Here is a 15,945-nt window from a genome sequence, read left to right on the forward strand (position 1 = left end):
TTAACTACACTGCAACTTTTTTGATTTGTTTATCTTTCACATTGTGACGCTTTTTTTTCGTCACTGACCCCGTTGATGCCTATTATCACCAACGTCAATTACTCAATTGATTGAGTAATAATTTTTTTTTTTTCATCTCACTTTGTGAAGCCCTTGACTTCACTTTGTAACGCACTTCTCGTCACTCTCTTTGTTAATGCACACTGTCACCAACTTTCATTTGATAGAGTATTTTCTCCATCTCACTTTGTGAACCCTTGTCTTCACTTTGTGACGCACTTCTCGTCACCCTCTTGTTGATGCACATTATCACCAACTTTCATTTGGAGCACTTCTCTCCAACATCCGATTATCGATGGAGCTCTTCTCTCCATCATTTCATTTATGGTGCACTTCTCACCATTAACAAGTGAAGCACTTCTCTTCACCAAAATCAAGGTAGAGCCATTTTTTTTTTCTCTACCAAACCCGATAGAGCACTTCTCTCTATCTCACAATGGTGCAATTTTCACCATTTTCTATTTCTCATTAAAACTTTTCTCACCATTTTTGTTTTAATTTTTTTTTTTTTTTTTTTTGTAACGCCCCATTTTCGAATCAAACCTGGCTACTTGAGTGGAGGTAACAATTGTGTTTACCTTCTCGACTCAAGAAGCTCTGATACCATGTAGAATTTCTAAGGGGAACATTATTTAGAGAGAAAAGGGAGAAGTTAATCGTAAACTTGCTCAATCATATATTATATTAAAGCAGAAACCATCTGCCACGTGTCATCGGCAGATGGCTTCTGCCATGTGTCGAATGCACCTCATTTACACTTTTGACGTGGAGTTCAATAGCCAGTAATACACGATAGAATTTAGGTGCATACTATTATGCTTATGCACAATATGCCATAAATATATGGAGATAATAGGAGTAAATTGTGGTAACTAATTAAAGTTGCTATAATTAAGGAACAAATTTAGGAAACAAATCAAATAAATCATACTAAAGGTGTTATTCTAATTTAGCTTGCCCAGTTAAATGATTAGAATAAAAAGTCAACTCATTTTGTTAAAGACAATAGTAACTCACTAACAAAGATTTTTTTACTCACAATAATTTGTATAAAAGGAAAATTGGGTAAATGGTATTTTTGAAGGACGTCCATGGTAACTAATAAGTGTACTAACTATATGTCTATATCATACATTAAGCATGCCTATAAAATTTAGAATTAAGAGTTCAAAACACAATTGTCAAAAATTCGCCAAATCCGGAACCTATACTGCAATCTAAAACAAAATTTATTTAGCTAACTATTGCAGATCCTTAGCGCACACATTAAAAATAACCGTTTATGGTATTTACAAAAAACAATATATCACTATAATGATAGATACTTTTTCATCCCATTTTTATTGTCTTATTACTTTGTATTTTCATAAAGAGTTAAAAAACTTGAGTAAAATAACGGTTCTACCCCTTTGTGTTAAAACAATGATTTGAAACAATCTCATTTGATCAAACGAGTGGACGGGTAGTAGTTAAAATTTTATGAATAAAATTGATTGTTCATCCATTTGAAATAAATTATAGAGAAAAGAAGAAAATTAAATAGAGGTGTAATAACTCAAAAGTATTACTGAGACAAACGTATAACAAAAAATTAGTCATTTTCACAACTTAGGAGCTTGATGCTCGCTTAAGAGAATATTATTCAGTCACTTACAGGGTAATCAAGCATGAGATTATTATGTAAAAGAATGGAAAAATAGCTAATTAAAGTTGTGAAATGATAATAAATGACATGAAAAAAAGGTTTATGATTGGTAAAGGAAATACTAAACTAAAAAAGGGATATTAATCGACTAAAAAAATAGTTATTAAAACCTAAGAGTGGAAATATTTAGCATGTAAAGAGTTTAGGCCAATTACATTTGAGTTTGGTTAATTTAGATTCATATTCTGTATATTTAAGCATATCATTATTTCACACCTAATATATGAACATTGACATTTTAAGAACATTTATGATGTAAAATTTGTTTACAACATTTTATTTAACATATATCATATATATTATATTAAAGCTAAAATCGATAATTCATATGAGTGTCAAGTCTCATAAGCATGAGAAATTGACATAGTTAAAATTTCATTTAATACTAATCATAATCATGTTATTAATTGTAATATTAACATACTTAAGTTTTAAATCAAGATTCTTTTTTTTAAAAAAAAACAATCAATCTTTAATTACAAGCTAATGAGCCTTTGTCAAAATCGTATTTCATAAACTATTATAGCGAGTAAGTTTGCTACTAATCATAAATTTTAATTCTCTCTAAATTAAAGTGCGTCATTTAACGAAATAAGCGGAAGACAATATTTTATTACCTTGAAACATTATTACTTTATTCAAATATTGAGTTTTAGAGAAAAAGAATTGAAATAAATATAAATTAGCTAAAATTGCTCAAGTAATTGCATAATATATATTAGATTATGAGCAATAGATATCAAAAAAAATCAATATAGATACTAAGTATTATTTGCAATTTATATAAGTTGGAATGACTTTAAAATATTACGAAGTATATAACAACTAATGTAAACATTATGACATTGAAAGGTGCAATGAATAAATAAGGTAATAGCAAAAAATGTCCATTTTAATTATATTGTTCAATCTCTCATTTAAAATCATCTCAAATTAACTATGTTGTATGACAAAATTATTTACACTGTTGAAAGGCAAGTGTTAACATGACAATAAACAATAAAAAAAAAAGTGTAGGATTTGGCGTTGGAAGGCGAATGAATGAGCGGGGTTGATAATGGGAGGTCGTGATAGAGGAGGGGTCGCAATGGGTGGGTAATAATGAGGGTTTTGAGAAGGGTTAGGAGTCACGTATGGGAGGGCCGTGATGGTGGTTATGCTCGAGATACGAGACGTAGAGGATGATGAAGGCAGTATGGGGTAGGGTACTAGATGTCCACACAATGGTGGTGGGAGAGAAAATGGGACAAAAGATAGAGAATTAAGAGGATAACAAATAAGAGGGATAAAATTATTAAAAAAAAGCGTACAACAATGAGTAAGATTAAATTTATATTCCGTAAATAAACAGGTTAATCTACAATAATTTTATATCCACTTTTCACATTTCATCTCTCATAAGTTAAAAAGTTGAGGAAAAGAAAAAAAGAAGTACCACATAAACTTATCAAAAGTGTATGGGTAGGGAAAGTAAAATTTTCTAAAATTTAGTTAATTGCTAAACAAAAAATACATAAATTTTTTACTTTTAATAATATTTTCCTTTACCACACGTGTTGTACATTCCGTTACCGCCCGTGCAGTGCACGGGTTTCAAAACTAGTTACTAACATAAACTCGTTGCCCTTATATAGACTTACAACTTACTAATACTGAAAACTAACTACTAAAAATGTGGTAACCACCCATTATTAACCCTAATCAATAGCACACATGTTATATTGACCCACTAACCAACTGTATGTCTGTAAATAATCGTTTTTTTTTTTAATAAAGGCCACCAAACCAAGGGACAACAAAAGGTTTTTGCATCCTACATCCTATATTAGCTATTTTTACTCTGAATCTCGCGGGATTGAGATGTCTACATGAGCTCAATACATTGGCATTGTCTAATATTGCCTCATATACGAGTCCGGGAGAGTTGAGTCCTCAGGCCTCAGCCATGTACGATTAGTTGGGTGCATGCTCTCTCGCACTTCATCTATGATTAATGAGTCTGACTACTACTTTTCTGCATAAAAACAACAGGACCAAATTAAATTGACAAAACTAGCTAATTCAGCAGTACATATATATTAACTATTAGCTTAGTTGGTAAAGTAATGGTAAGAGGTGGCCAATTGTACAAGTTGGCCTGGCTCGACCTTACTCATTGAGTCCACACAACGCCTGATGAATGACCTAGGTACGAACCCTATCAATATCAAAATTGCTAGCAATCCATTTACATAAAAATAAAAAATAAAAAATAAAAAAAAGGCTAGCTTAACAAAGTGGCCTTTTATGGAAGGGATATCCTCTGCTCGAAGGCTTCTATTTCTGTCGATGCGTCTTGGACTTCATCACTGAAAATTGGGATGGGTTGGGTTTGCTTTTGGCAGGGTGGTAGCTATGTCTCGCGTTCCGAAACTTCTTCTGCGCAAAGCCCGGAACAAGCAGAAGGTAAAGCCATTTTGGAGGCTTCTCATATGGAAGGGATAACCTCTGCTCGAAGGCTTCTCATATGAATCTCCTACATGTTTCGATTGCTTCTGATTGCATTCGGTTTGTATTAGACCATAATTTTAGATTCCGCTAAGGTAGCGTTTGGGAACCAAAATTTGATTTAGAATCACTCATTTCAATTTAGGAATGTGAAATTAGGAATCATAAATCCAAATTCTTTGTTTGGGAAACGAAGAATTTGAAATTATGGATTTTGAAATCCAAATTTTCTGTTTGGGAAACACAGAATTTGGAAATCCAAATTTGTACTTAGATTTATTTTTAAAGGCTCAAATTAAATTCTAAGGCTTAGGCAAAAAGTTTCCATTTTCAACATAAAAAAAGAATGCTTGAACATAAGTTTTCAAATACAACCAGTAAATCTGAATATAAAACTACTAATGGTCAAGTTTTAACAACTATTACTTCTAGATTTCAACTACAAACCTCGACTACGCTCATCAAGGCAAAGGATGGATTGGGGATTATCCAATCCAACTTTTGATCGCCGGGAAGATCCTTGAGCACTTGAAACTTTACCGGAGACTCTATAAACATGCTCACGGCTTTCAACACTTCAGGACGGAGGATGCCAATCACATTAGAAACTTCATCATAGACTTCTTTTCCTCCCAAAGTCAGAGGAGTGGCTTTGAGTCTAGCTTCAACGTAACTTTTGAGTGTGTGTGCAACACTAGTCATGGCTTCAGCTAAATTATCCCGTTTTCTCTTCTTGTTGGAGCTAGTTGAAGTAGTATCCATGCTTGAACTCGCACCATCGCATGCCTCTTCGTCCATCATAGTAGCACCCTCTTCATGATGCTCTACCCCATCACCAACAGCCCGATCCGGTCCAACCAAAGCACATATGTCATCCCAATGCTCAATAGACTTATTTGAATAAACGGCAGCACTTGGGTTAGCCTGCAATAAAAACAGTTGAGGTTGCAGCACAGAATACGTGTAAACATAGCATGTGAATGAGGCTAGAAAAGCAGAACAGTTAGCAGTTTATGGGTTTTACACTACACAGGGTGATATAGCAAGTACAAGTAAACATAGCATGTGAATGAGGCTAGAAAAGCAGTCCGTAAAAAAAAGGACCAATATCTTGAAACATCCCAGGCAACCAAATGTTTGTCATAGGACTCACCAATAACCAACAACTGCATAAATATAAGTTCAAGTGTACAACTGATACCATCACAGGGAAACAACTAAGGATCTAAACTAGCCAAAAAAGGCACTCTTTACATTCAAACCCATGTTCTGTCTGAATGCATATTATAAGATCAAAAAAAGTCAAGGATAGACTCAATACTAGAAGGCAGCATAGCAAGAGGGAGGTACCTGTGTATACTTCATCCACTCGGGCATGTCTTCAATTGCTATTACCACCATTTTCCTCTCCTCATCCCACTTGAATTTTGTTTGCATTCTTATCTCCATTATTACTCCATAGTGTTTTTTCCAAATCTTGACACGATTCCTCACATTTTCAGTTGTAAGAGACATGTCCAACTTGCTTCTTAGTTCATCTACCACAACTTGGTAGGCTTGAGGCTTCCACTCACCATCTCTCTTTTGTTCCCTTGAGCTAGTTGATTATACAACACTGAGATTAGAATAGTATCCATTTGGGTATTCCAAATAATATAGCCTCTTTTCTTGGGTTGCGTAGAGGCTGAAACTTGCTTTCGTTTTTCACTCATCTCCTATAAAAAATATGGATTAGCAAACAAGTCAGCACCAAATTATTCCTGCCACAAACTCAGGAAAAAAGGCACCAGTGCAATAAAAACAACAAAATTATGTTTCGTCCAAATCACACCAAATCAAAACTGAAGCACTATCGATGTCAAAAGGCAAACCAAACCATCAGGTGAGTTTGTACTCTTCAGCACAAATACATGTAAATTTGAAATTCCACCAAAATAAGGTGAGTTGCAAAATTTACACTTAAATTGACACTCATAAATACATGTAAATTTACCAAAGTAACCTACAGCTTGATCTGAGCAAGTTCAGCCATAAGAACCGTCCTCTACATTACCTTGCTCTCCTAGCTTGATAGCTATTCCACATTTTTTTTTGCAAGGTCGTCCCTAAATTTAGTCCACTCCTCTGTTTGTAGAGCACTAACAATATAATTATCTTCTTCCCCTTCTTCTACAGGCGCATTTTGTAGATCTTGTTCTACCTCAGCCATAAGAACCGTCTCATCCATTTTTTCAAAATGTAAAAAGTTGTGAAGAATAAAACAAGCATTTATGATTCGAACTTGAGTTTTTTTATCAAAAAAACTACTAGTCCTCAAGATAGCCCAACGTTTCTTTAAACACCCAAAAGCTCTTTCAATTGTGTTCCGAGCTGATGAGTGTACCAAGTTAAAAAGCTCTTTAGAATTTGTGGGTTTGTTCCCTCTCCATAAATTCAAGTGGTACCTAGTACCTCTGTACGGAGCCAAAAAATCCTCACCATTGGTATACCCAAGATCAACAAGGAAATATTTATTCTTTGGTACTTCTAGACGATATTGATGTCTTTGAAGGGCATCTCTAAGAATGCGAGGATCAGAAGCGGAACCTTCCCAACCGGGTAGAACATAGGTAAAGCAAAGTTATGGATCACATGTAGCTAACACATTTGTACTGATGAATCCTCTTCTATTGCGATACCTAGACCGATCCTCAAGAGGGACCGTCATATCTATATGAGTACCATCTAGTGCCCCAACCACACCCTCGAACCATTTCCATTTTGGGTCATGAATAACACTAGTAGAATCAGTTTCTTTAATGTAGTGCTTCCCCATCCTTAACACTGCTCGAAGAACGACATGAAATTGACGACTAGTTTCACCAGATCGAGCAAAGAGCGCTTGGATGGTTCTATTTTTCAAATTATGAGCAAGAATATGAAGAAAAAATGCAACGACTTCTTCATCTGTCACATTTCTAGACGTCACTAGCCCACCCTTTGATCTAAGAACTCTACATAACTTTTCAAAACAACGTCTATCAAAACGTAATTGCTCTTGACACTTCGTGTTATTTCTTAATGTATCTAACCACATAGTCTTTTTTTGTGTACGTTCATATTCATTCCAAGCTAATTCCCTCACTTTATGCCTTTGATATGATTTCGCAACTACAACGATAATAAAATTCACAACTAGGAGCAGAAATTCAAAGTCGTCATCTTCCTCTTCTATCCTGAGATGTTTCCTTGATTCAATCATATCTACGAAATTTGCATGAAAATATGCTAGCATTCAGATAAAAAAATGTGCAAATAAAAACGGAAGAAACAGACTAAAACAGTATTTTGCAGGGGATGTTCAACAGTATGTTGCCCAAAGTTCTCGAATAATGAAGCAAGCAGAGCAAAATCTGTCCAAATTACATTAAACTACCCAAAAGCAGAGCAATTCATGACAATCAAATTTAATGCTTCGTTCAAATACAATTAAAACTCAACCATATTCACTGAGGCAAACCATCGAACACTTAGTGTGCATTACATAAACCATAAAAGGAACAATTTTGATTAAACTATTGAAACAAAGCAACATACAACAACAACAACAACAACAAACGATTGTTACTTCTTACTAAATCATTAATTGAACTATTGAATATCAATATCATCATAGTGTTTAACAATCTCGATTTTGTTCTTGCTAAAAATATTGAGATATAGAAAATTACCTCGATTAGTTTGCAGGGAGATTGAAGAACAAAACCCTAACAATTTGGAAATCCTCAATTTCGTTGCAATGAACCAACAATTTAGAAGCCCCCAATCTTTGAAACCCTAGTTTATAATGGAATGTTGAAGGTAGAAAATGAAAATGTCGGGGTATTGAGAGAATAGAGAGACGCGGTTTTAATTTGAGAATGACATGTGTTTAGATGGTATTTGGATTATACCTATAGGACTTTCATCCAAATACTCAGCATTTGGCCCAAATCAAAATTCTGAAATTTAGGAATTCCCAAACAACGGATTTGGGCCAAGTCCAAATTTGTAAATGAAAAGCCCGTTCCCAAACAGGCTGTAAGGGTTTTCATTGTATTTCCTTTTCTTTTATTTCTAGATCTGGTAATGCATTAGCTCATAATCTGGCTAATTCCTTAGGGATTAAGCTTTGATTCCGCCTTGACAAAAAAAAAAAAAAAAAAAAGTGCCTTTGCCTGAGGACTCTTGTCAGACCATAATTTTGCAACCCTAACAAAGAATTGGGTGTGGAATATTGCAGAATGAGATACCGCATGAAACACACGTTATAGACTATTCATAATAAAAACATATCTAGATATAAAAAACATCTGCAGACACCACATAAACCAATAGCTTCCCAAAGCAACCTAACCCCACCAATCTTCTATATTGTACGGGTACTTTTGCTGTGCATGAGGGAGTGGGAGTAGGAGTGGGAGTGGACGAGGATGTCGCACTGCATCTTTCCATGTCTCGAGCTTCTTCTTTTTTTATATAACCAGCCGGAGGTGCTCTTGTGGACTTTTCATAACTTCGGTTTTCTGACCATAAATTTCAGCAAGCTCCCATCTTATCAGACAATGCATGTAAAGAAAACAGTGCGATTAAGAAAAGATGTTCTAAAAACAAGTTACGGGCTAATGTTGACCTCTAACCTCTTCCTACATGAAAATGGCATGAACCATTAATCATTAAAACGAATACAATTGCTACATACTCCATAAATGTCAATGCATACCTAGTCATTCCCGGCTCGTATGCAATAAATGGTCTCCTAGCTGACTTTAATAAGCCGAGTATGAAGATACTTCTTAGGCAAAAAAAAAAAAAAAAAAAAGATTGGTAGACAATATTCAGATGAGTCAGTCAGTCAAATCTATTTAGAATCATTTTGGCAAGCTCTTGGATCTCCTGGCGAAAATCAAGAGCGTGATAAATGAAAGGATCCTGCAGCTCAGCCTGCTATATTCTTCAAGATCAAAGAGAAAGATTTGTCTGCATCACGGAGTACACAAACTACAATAATTTGACTTGAAAATTATTTGAGAAAGGACTGTAAATAATAAACTCCAATGCAGCTAAGTAGCCTAAGTTCATAAAATTAAAATGCAGTGGATCAGGGCTTGAAAAAATAGAACCATATCCCAAACAGTCATTACCCGCAAGAACCCACCATCAAGACACGATCAACTCAGCAATCACGTGTTTCCTCAACATCGGCAAAACTTGATGCAGATAGAAACATGAAGATGCTAAGCTAGGTACCTTATATAAAGGAACTGCGTTTTTCCTTCTGGCGTCTTGAACGTTCTTAGGTAGGGTACCACAAATGACAAATCTATCCTCATCATACAAGTAAGCAAAACTTTTGAAAACCAAGCTGACAAATTAGTAATAATGCTTGTTAGTCACTGCTCTTAAGAATTTATATAACCATCAAAACTAGAAATGGCAAGGAACTAGATTGTCCCCAAAAGGAGAGGAGCTGCAGTAGTTGAACTCTAATTCTCGAAAAAAGTTGAGGCTCTTTTTTTCCAGGAGACCAGAAAGAAGATAATGGAGAGCCAACTATCGTTGTGTTGCACAATCGACACTGCCCTCTAAATCATCATCCGCAGTCAAATCTGATAATAAGCTTAGGCAACAAGAATACATTACTCGTATCAAATACTCAATGAAAAAAAAAGAAGATAAGCTCGTTTTTCAATACAAACATTTGCGGTTTAGAAGATCCAGTTTTGAGACAAATCCAATTACCCAAAGAAATAAACGTAAAATATCAAATTTCAAGAGCATACGATTTAATAGCCCAACAAAACTTGTGAGCATTTGCCCAGTTCAATCGAATTCTCAAAGGTCGCGTTTTTATAATTTGCGTACAACTTTCTATACACATATCAAACATACCATAAACTAATGATTGTCATTCCGACTCACAATTTGACATAACTCAACTTGTTGAGATTCAATCCTACTCATAAGGCGGCTAAGATCATCAGAAGCACAAGACATTATTACCCCTTTACCGAGACGTCTCTGTTTAATCTTGAGAATAGCTTGAGAGATTTCTCCACTAGCAGGGCGTTTCCTAGGTGTCTTGTGTAAGCATCTAAAAGCAATCTTGGCTAAGCTCTTGACTTCCTCGGGGTCACATTTTCCGGAAAGTCGTTTATCAAGAATCTCATCAACTCCTCCATCGGGGTCCATAGCAGCAAGGTTAACATAATCCATTAAGTTTTGTTGGGGATGAATGGCTGTGATGAGCTCAAAAAAGATGACGCCTAAGCTGTAGACGTCACTTTTTAAACTGGACTTACTTGTAGTTATATATGCGGGATCCATGTACCCATATGTACCTTTCAGGCTTGACTTACGCCCATCGAATACATCTTCCTTTGAAAGGCCAAAATCAGCTACCTACTCACATTCAAGTATAAACCAACTTGCTAAGAAAGATGCTTCATACAAGTAGATAGTAGAAAAAAGGGGTATCACATGAACTGACACAGTGGAGTGTTTTCGTAGGCCTACCTTTGCTCTCATAGTCTGGTCCAGTAATATGTTAGCGCTTTTCAAGTCTCGATGTACTACTGGTGGAACTGCCTGTTCCATGTTCCATTATCATAATTGGGAAACTAAAAACTACGGAGTACTACACTGCACAATAAAATGTGAATGTCATACAACATACCCCCTCGTGAAGATACTCAATCCCATGTGATATGTCAAGAGCTATTTGAAGTCGCTCATCCCAATTTAAATTATCTTCTTCACCTAAATCATGCAAAAGCATAAAGACAGCTTAGTTTTAGTGGAGTGCCAATATGTGAAGAGAAGCATGGCTAAGAAACAGATCGTGTATTCCCTCTATATCTAACGAACTTTGGAACAAAGAGGGTAGCTACTTCCAAACGAGCCTCATCAAAGTAAATCCACCATCTTTTTTAGCACTTTCCCTCTAATCCACTAATCTAAATAATGTGTTACGCTACCTCGGCCCATGCAATTTGGAATTGGAAATAACTCTGTTGCAATTGATAATACTCCGTACAAAAGAAAACAAAAACACATTTCCCCCAAAATATATTCGAATACAATAATAGAAGGGTCTGGCAAGGGAGGGAAAAGAAGGGGGGAAGAGTAAGACTTTTCCCATCTAATATTTCTTATGCTAAAGAGATTATAATCAAGTTTGAGGAAGGGAAAATGAGTCCCTATATTTCCTCCCCTCCAAATCCCTAAGACTCAAACTACTAACCAAACAAGGGAATTTGCCGTCTTCCCTATACAAAACAAATCAACTAAACAGACAATTAAAGAGTGTCATCTGCCAACAAATGACATGGGTGTATCTTCCTGTTTAAGGTTCAAATCAGGTGCCTAAATCTGTTTGAAGTCAGGCAAGTACAAGTGTACAACATGAGCTCAAGAGGCAAGATGGCAATCAAAAGTTCAAAGTAACAGAGATATTAAGAGCCTGTTTTACAATATTCTGGAACAAAAGCATTCAGGATAACGACTTTGTTGATTTTGACGTGGATATTTTTATTTTCCTGTGGATCATTTCACAGCTTGATAGATAACTTAATAAGCCAAGGTGGAATTTTGACCTTCATATGACATGTGAAGGTGGTTCAAGAGTTAGTTTTGTTTCATATAGAGTATTAAAGAGAGAGATGAGGAGGTCAAGTACTAACTGTATATAAATCTATCCAAACTGCCGTTACTCATGTACTCGTAAATCAACATATATTGCCCCTTTTCCACACAGTATCCGACCAAGTTCACTAGATTACGGTGGTGCAGTCTACCTAGCAACGATACCTGCAAAATAATAAATAAATAAATAAATAAATAAATAAATAAATAATGGCATAAGCATTGTATTACCATTTGACGTATATGAAGTGAGCAGAAAACACATAGGTATCTATGAAGACAGCAGGGATTTAAAGAACATGAGTAGTAAACAGGTAGTTTATGCAAAGATATATATATAAGTAGGAGATTGAGAGAGTAAAACAAACCTCAGTTTGGAACTCTTTCTCACCCTGCCTAGAACTGGAAGCTAAGACTTTAACCGCCACCACTCCACCAACTGGCATGGAAGCCTTGTATACTGGACCAAAAGACCCTTCCCCCAGTAAGGTTGTGAAGTTTTGAGTAGCCTTCTGAATGTCCCTGCCGTAGCACATTATTCATTGTGATCAATAAGCTAATACAGTTGTTGCAGATCACCTACAAATAACAACTATTTGATACTAACCCTTATTCTATTTGGATTGGATATTGTGAATTAAGTAAAAGTTAAGTAATTTGAGAGCAGAAAACATACATACATACTTGTAAGAGTAATTGGGTATGCCAGAAAATGTAGTTGTTGGATGAGTATTATTATTATGTGAGGTGTTGACAGTAATATGAAGTGAGTCTGTAAAAGAGGCAGTAGAGTGTATGTGGAAAGCCGGTGCACGGTGGCGGAAAATGGAGCGTCTTTTGCAGCAGCATCTATAGCACAAGGAGACTGCTAAGGAAATAATAATGCCTAAAACAAGTCCACCAGAAGTACATATGACAGCCAATTCAGTTGAACGCATTATGCCTCCACCGTCTTCCAAGGGAGCATCTTAATTGAACTGGAGTATGTATATAACCAAATTAATTAAGCATACATGTTTTAAATCATCAGTTCCTATAAACTAGTGAATTGGGTAAACAGAAACAGAGATCCAATGATTAAGCACTGTGAAGATAGGATATAGAATAGAATCATTTATCAGCTGAAATCCACAAAATCCATTAAAAGGAGAACAAAAAGGAGGATTACCTGTAGCTTTTGTAGAACAAGGTTTGACTCGGAGATGGAGTTGCTGGATTTTCTTTGTTTGCTCACATTATTTTGCTGCCAACACATCCAATTTCAACCCAACGCGCTTCTATTTAAGTTGCACACTACTCGTATAAAACCGGTAGAGGATGTACAGCTAGAGGACTAGAGTCAGCAAATCTGACCCGACCCGACCCGGCCCGAACTCTGATACCACTTTGTGACACTCCCACATACCACCAAGGTGCCTTATCAGATCACCCTAGAATGAGAGACCGTCACCATCTCAATTGCCTGAGGTTAATATATCAAAGTTACCAATCCAAAACATAATTATTAAAGTATAAATAATTTAATGGTTGCCTATTCCAAAATCCAAAACCAAAGTATATATTACTAATGTTCAATAACTAAATCTGAATGATAAAACTTTTGACAGCGGAAGCTAAACTCGAGTAATGACTCCCCATGACAGCCCCATAGCTAATGAACATCATCACCTATAAAAGTGATCTGTTCACCATCCCCGAATGGATCACCACAGATTTTGTAAAACAACGACGGGGTCAGTTACAGTATAATCAAAATAAGACAAGTACACAAGACAAACTGCTGATCATCATCCACCTCCAACTCCCAATCACATATCATAACTGACTACACACTAAAGTGTGTAGCCCTGCCAGATTACCCATCGCAACAAATAATCCTCATCGCCAGTGGGGGGACCCCAACCAATCCCCACCTAAGCCCCCGCTCATCAACAAGCGATAACCTTGTTCATTATTGTGTACACCCCCTTCTGTGGCGGGTTCCACAGAGGGTGAAACTATGGCGTGAAGCCACTCCCGCAAGTGACTCCACTCAGCTGAGGACGCACCTCGCGAACATCATTATCAACCATCACAACACCAACACCAACTCCAAACAACGATCAGCAGATAATCACAATATCAAATCGTACAACAATTACCATATAATATTATAACAATTAAACAGTAAACCGAGTAGGGAAACCCTACCTTAGCACAACTGTAATGAGATACACAAGCAAACCAATCTAGTACGGCTCCTCTACGAAGTCCTCACCTAACAACAATCATATAATTCCAATTACCATATGCAACAATCCTTTTTCCCCAAATCACAAATTAGGGCCAGACCTTAAAAGGTAAAACACTAGAATCAATGAAATCAAAAGCTTACCGACACCAACAATGCAATGAATGATGAAGAAGACTCGCTAACGATCTACACACTTGAGAGAGATTTGGAGAGGATTAGAGTTACGTTGAAATGTTTAGATTTTGTAAAAGTGATTAGAAACTGATTAACGTGTCTTATATAACTCTAATCATCTCTAAATCAAATCGCGGAAATAATACCCGTCTGACCGGATCCGGAATCCCGAAAAACCGTATATTATACACTTCAATTTCAGCCGTTCGGAAGGTCGTACCGGACCCTGTTTCTTTTTCTCCTTGTTTTTCATTCACGCGTCCGAGCTCATTTCAGGATTCAACCTGTTCGATTTCAGCCTCAACTAACGAGCTTTAAAACATTTTCACGATAATCCGAGTTTCAGCGAATGCTGGTTTTGGCACACCGGCACCTCCAAATGTCTTCCGTTGGTACTCAAACTTTGCATGGCCGCTTTATCTGACCCGAGAAACTTTCTATGTGATTTCCGGAGAATTTTGTTCCGGGACCCCGGAATCCCGAAAAACCGTGTATTATACACTTCAATTTCAGCCGTACGGAAGGTCGTATCGGACCCTGTTTTTTTTTCTCCCTGTTTTTCAATCACGCGTCCGAGCTCATTTCATAAATCAACCTGTTCGATTTCAGCCTCAAATAACGAGCTTTAACACATTTTTCACGATAATCCGAGTTTCGGCGAATGCTGGTTTGTGGCACACCGGCACACCCAAATGTCTTCCGTTGGTGCTCAAACTTTGCGTGGCCGATTTATCTGACCCGAGGAACTTTCTATGTGATTTCCGGAGAATTTTTTTTCGGGACCCCGGAATCCCGAAAAACCGTGTATTTATATACACTTCAATTTCAGCCGTTCGGAAGGTCGTACCGGACCCTGTTTCTTTTTCTCCCTATTTTATAATCACGCGTCCGAGCTCATTTCAGGAATCAACCTGTTCGATTTCAGCCTCAAAAAACGAGCGTTAACACATTTTTCACGATAATCCGAGTTTCGGCGAATGCTGGTTTGTGGCACACCGGCACCCCCAAATGTCTTTCGTTGATGCTCAAACGTTGCGTGGCCACTTTATCTGACCCGAGGACCTTTCTATGTGATTTCCGGAGAATTTTGTTCCGGGACCCCGGAATCCCGAAAAACCGTGTATCACTTCAATTTCAGCCGTTCGGAAGGTCGTATCGGACCCAGTTTCTTTTTCTCCCTGTTTTTCAATCACGCGTCCGAGCTTATTTCAGGAATCAACCTGTTCGATTTCAGCCTCAAATAACGAGCTTTAACACATTTTTCACGATAATTCGAATTTTGGCGAATGCTGGTTTGTGGCACACCGGCACCCCCAAATGTCTTCCGTTGGTGCTCAAACTTTGCGTCGCCGCTTTATCTGGCCCGAGGAACTTTCTATGTGATTTCCGGAAAATTTTGTTCCGGGACCCCGGAATTTCGAAAAACCGTGTATTTATACACTTCAATTTCAGCCGCTCGGGAGGTCGTACCGGACCTTGTTTCGTTTTCTCCTGGTTTTTCTATCACGCGTCCTAGGTCATTTCAGGAGTTAACCTATTCGATTTCAGCCTCGGATAACGAGTATTAATACATTTTTCACGATTAACCGAGGTTCGACGAATGCTGGTTTATGATATACCTACA

At 36.9% G+C, this 15,945-nt stretch overlaps 2 protein-coding genes across 3 annotated transcripts; both read right to left on the reverse strand.

Moving 5' to 3' along the window:
• Positions 1-4,601: 4,601 nt before the first annotated feature.
• Positions 4,602-8,210, reverse strand: LOC141615427 (uncharacterized). Of its 2 annotated transcripts, none has more exons than XM_074433791.1 (3): positions 7,963-8,210; positions 5,603-5,967; positions 4,602-5,176 (listed from the first exon to the last, which is right to left on the reverse strand). In XM_074433791.1, the coding sequence occupies exons 2-3, from the start codon at positions 5,765-5,767 to the stop codon at positions 4,688-4,690; spliced, it is 654 nt and encodes a 217-aa protein (XP_074289892.1). In that variant the 5' UTR covers positions 5,768-5,967; positions 7,963-8,210; the 3' UTR covers positions 4,602-4,687. The 2 variants fall into 2 exon arrangements, with proteins under 2 accessions (XP_074289892.1, XP_074289893.1); XM_074433792.1 differs by lacking the exon at positions 7,963-8,210 and adding an exon at positions 6,306-6,419.
• A 1,811-nt stretch (positions 8,211-10,021) lies between these two features.
• Positions 10,022-13,206, reverse strand: LOC141612531 (calcium/calmodulin-regulated receptor-like kinase 2). Its single transcript, XM_074431348.1, has 7 exons — positions 13,083-13,206; positions 12,599-12,891; positions 12,283-12,436; positions 11,953-12,079; positions 10,947-11,029; positions 10,787-10,858; positions 10,022-10,672 (listed from the first exon to the last, which is right to left on the reverse strand). Exons 2-7 carry the CDS (start codon positions 12,850-12,852, stop codon positions 10,169-10,171), a joined length of 1,194 nt encoding a protein of 397 aa, XP_074287449.1. The 5' UTR covers positions 12,853-12,891; positions 13,083-13,206; the 3' UTR covers positions 10,022-10,168.
• Between the last annotated feature and the right edge of the window lie 2,739 nt (positions 13,207-15,945).

The sequence above is a fragment of the Silene latifolia genome, chromosome 11, assembly GCF_048544455.1.
Source record: "Silene latifolia isolate original U9 population chromosome 11, ASM4854445v1, whole genome shotgun sequence".
Classification (NCBI taxonomy): domain Eukaryota; kingdom Viridiplantae; phylum Streptophyta; class Magnoliopsida; order Caryophyllales; family Caryophyllaceae; genus Silene; species Silene latifolia.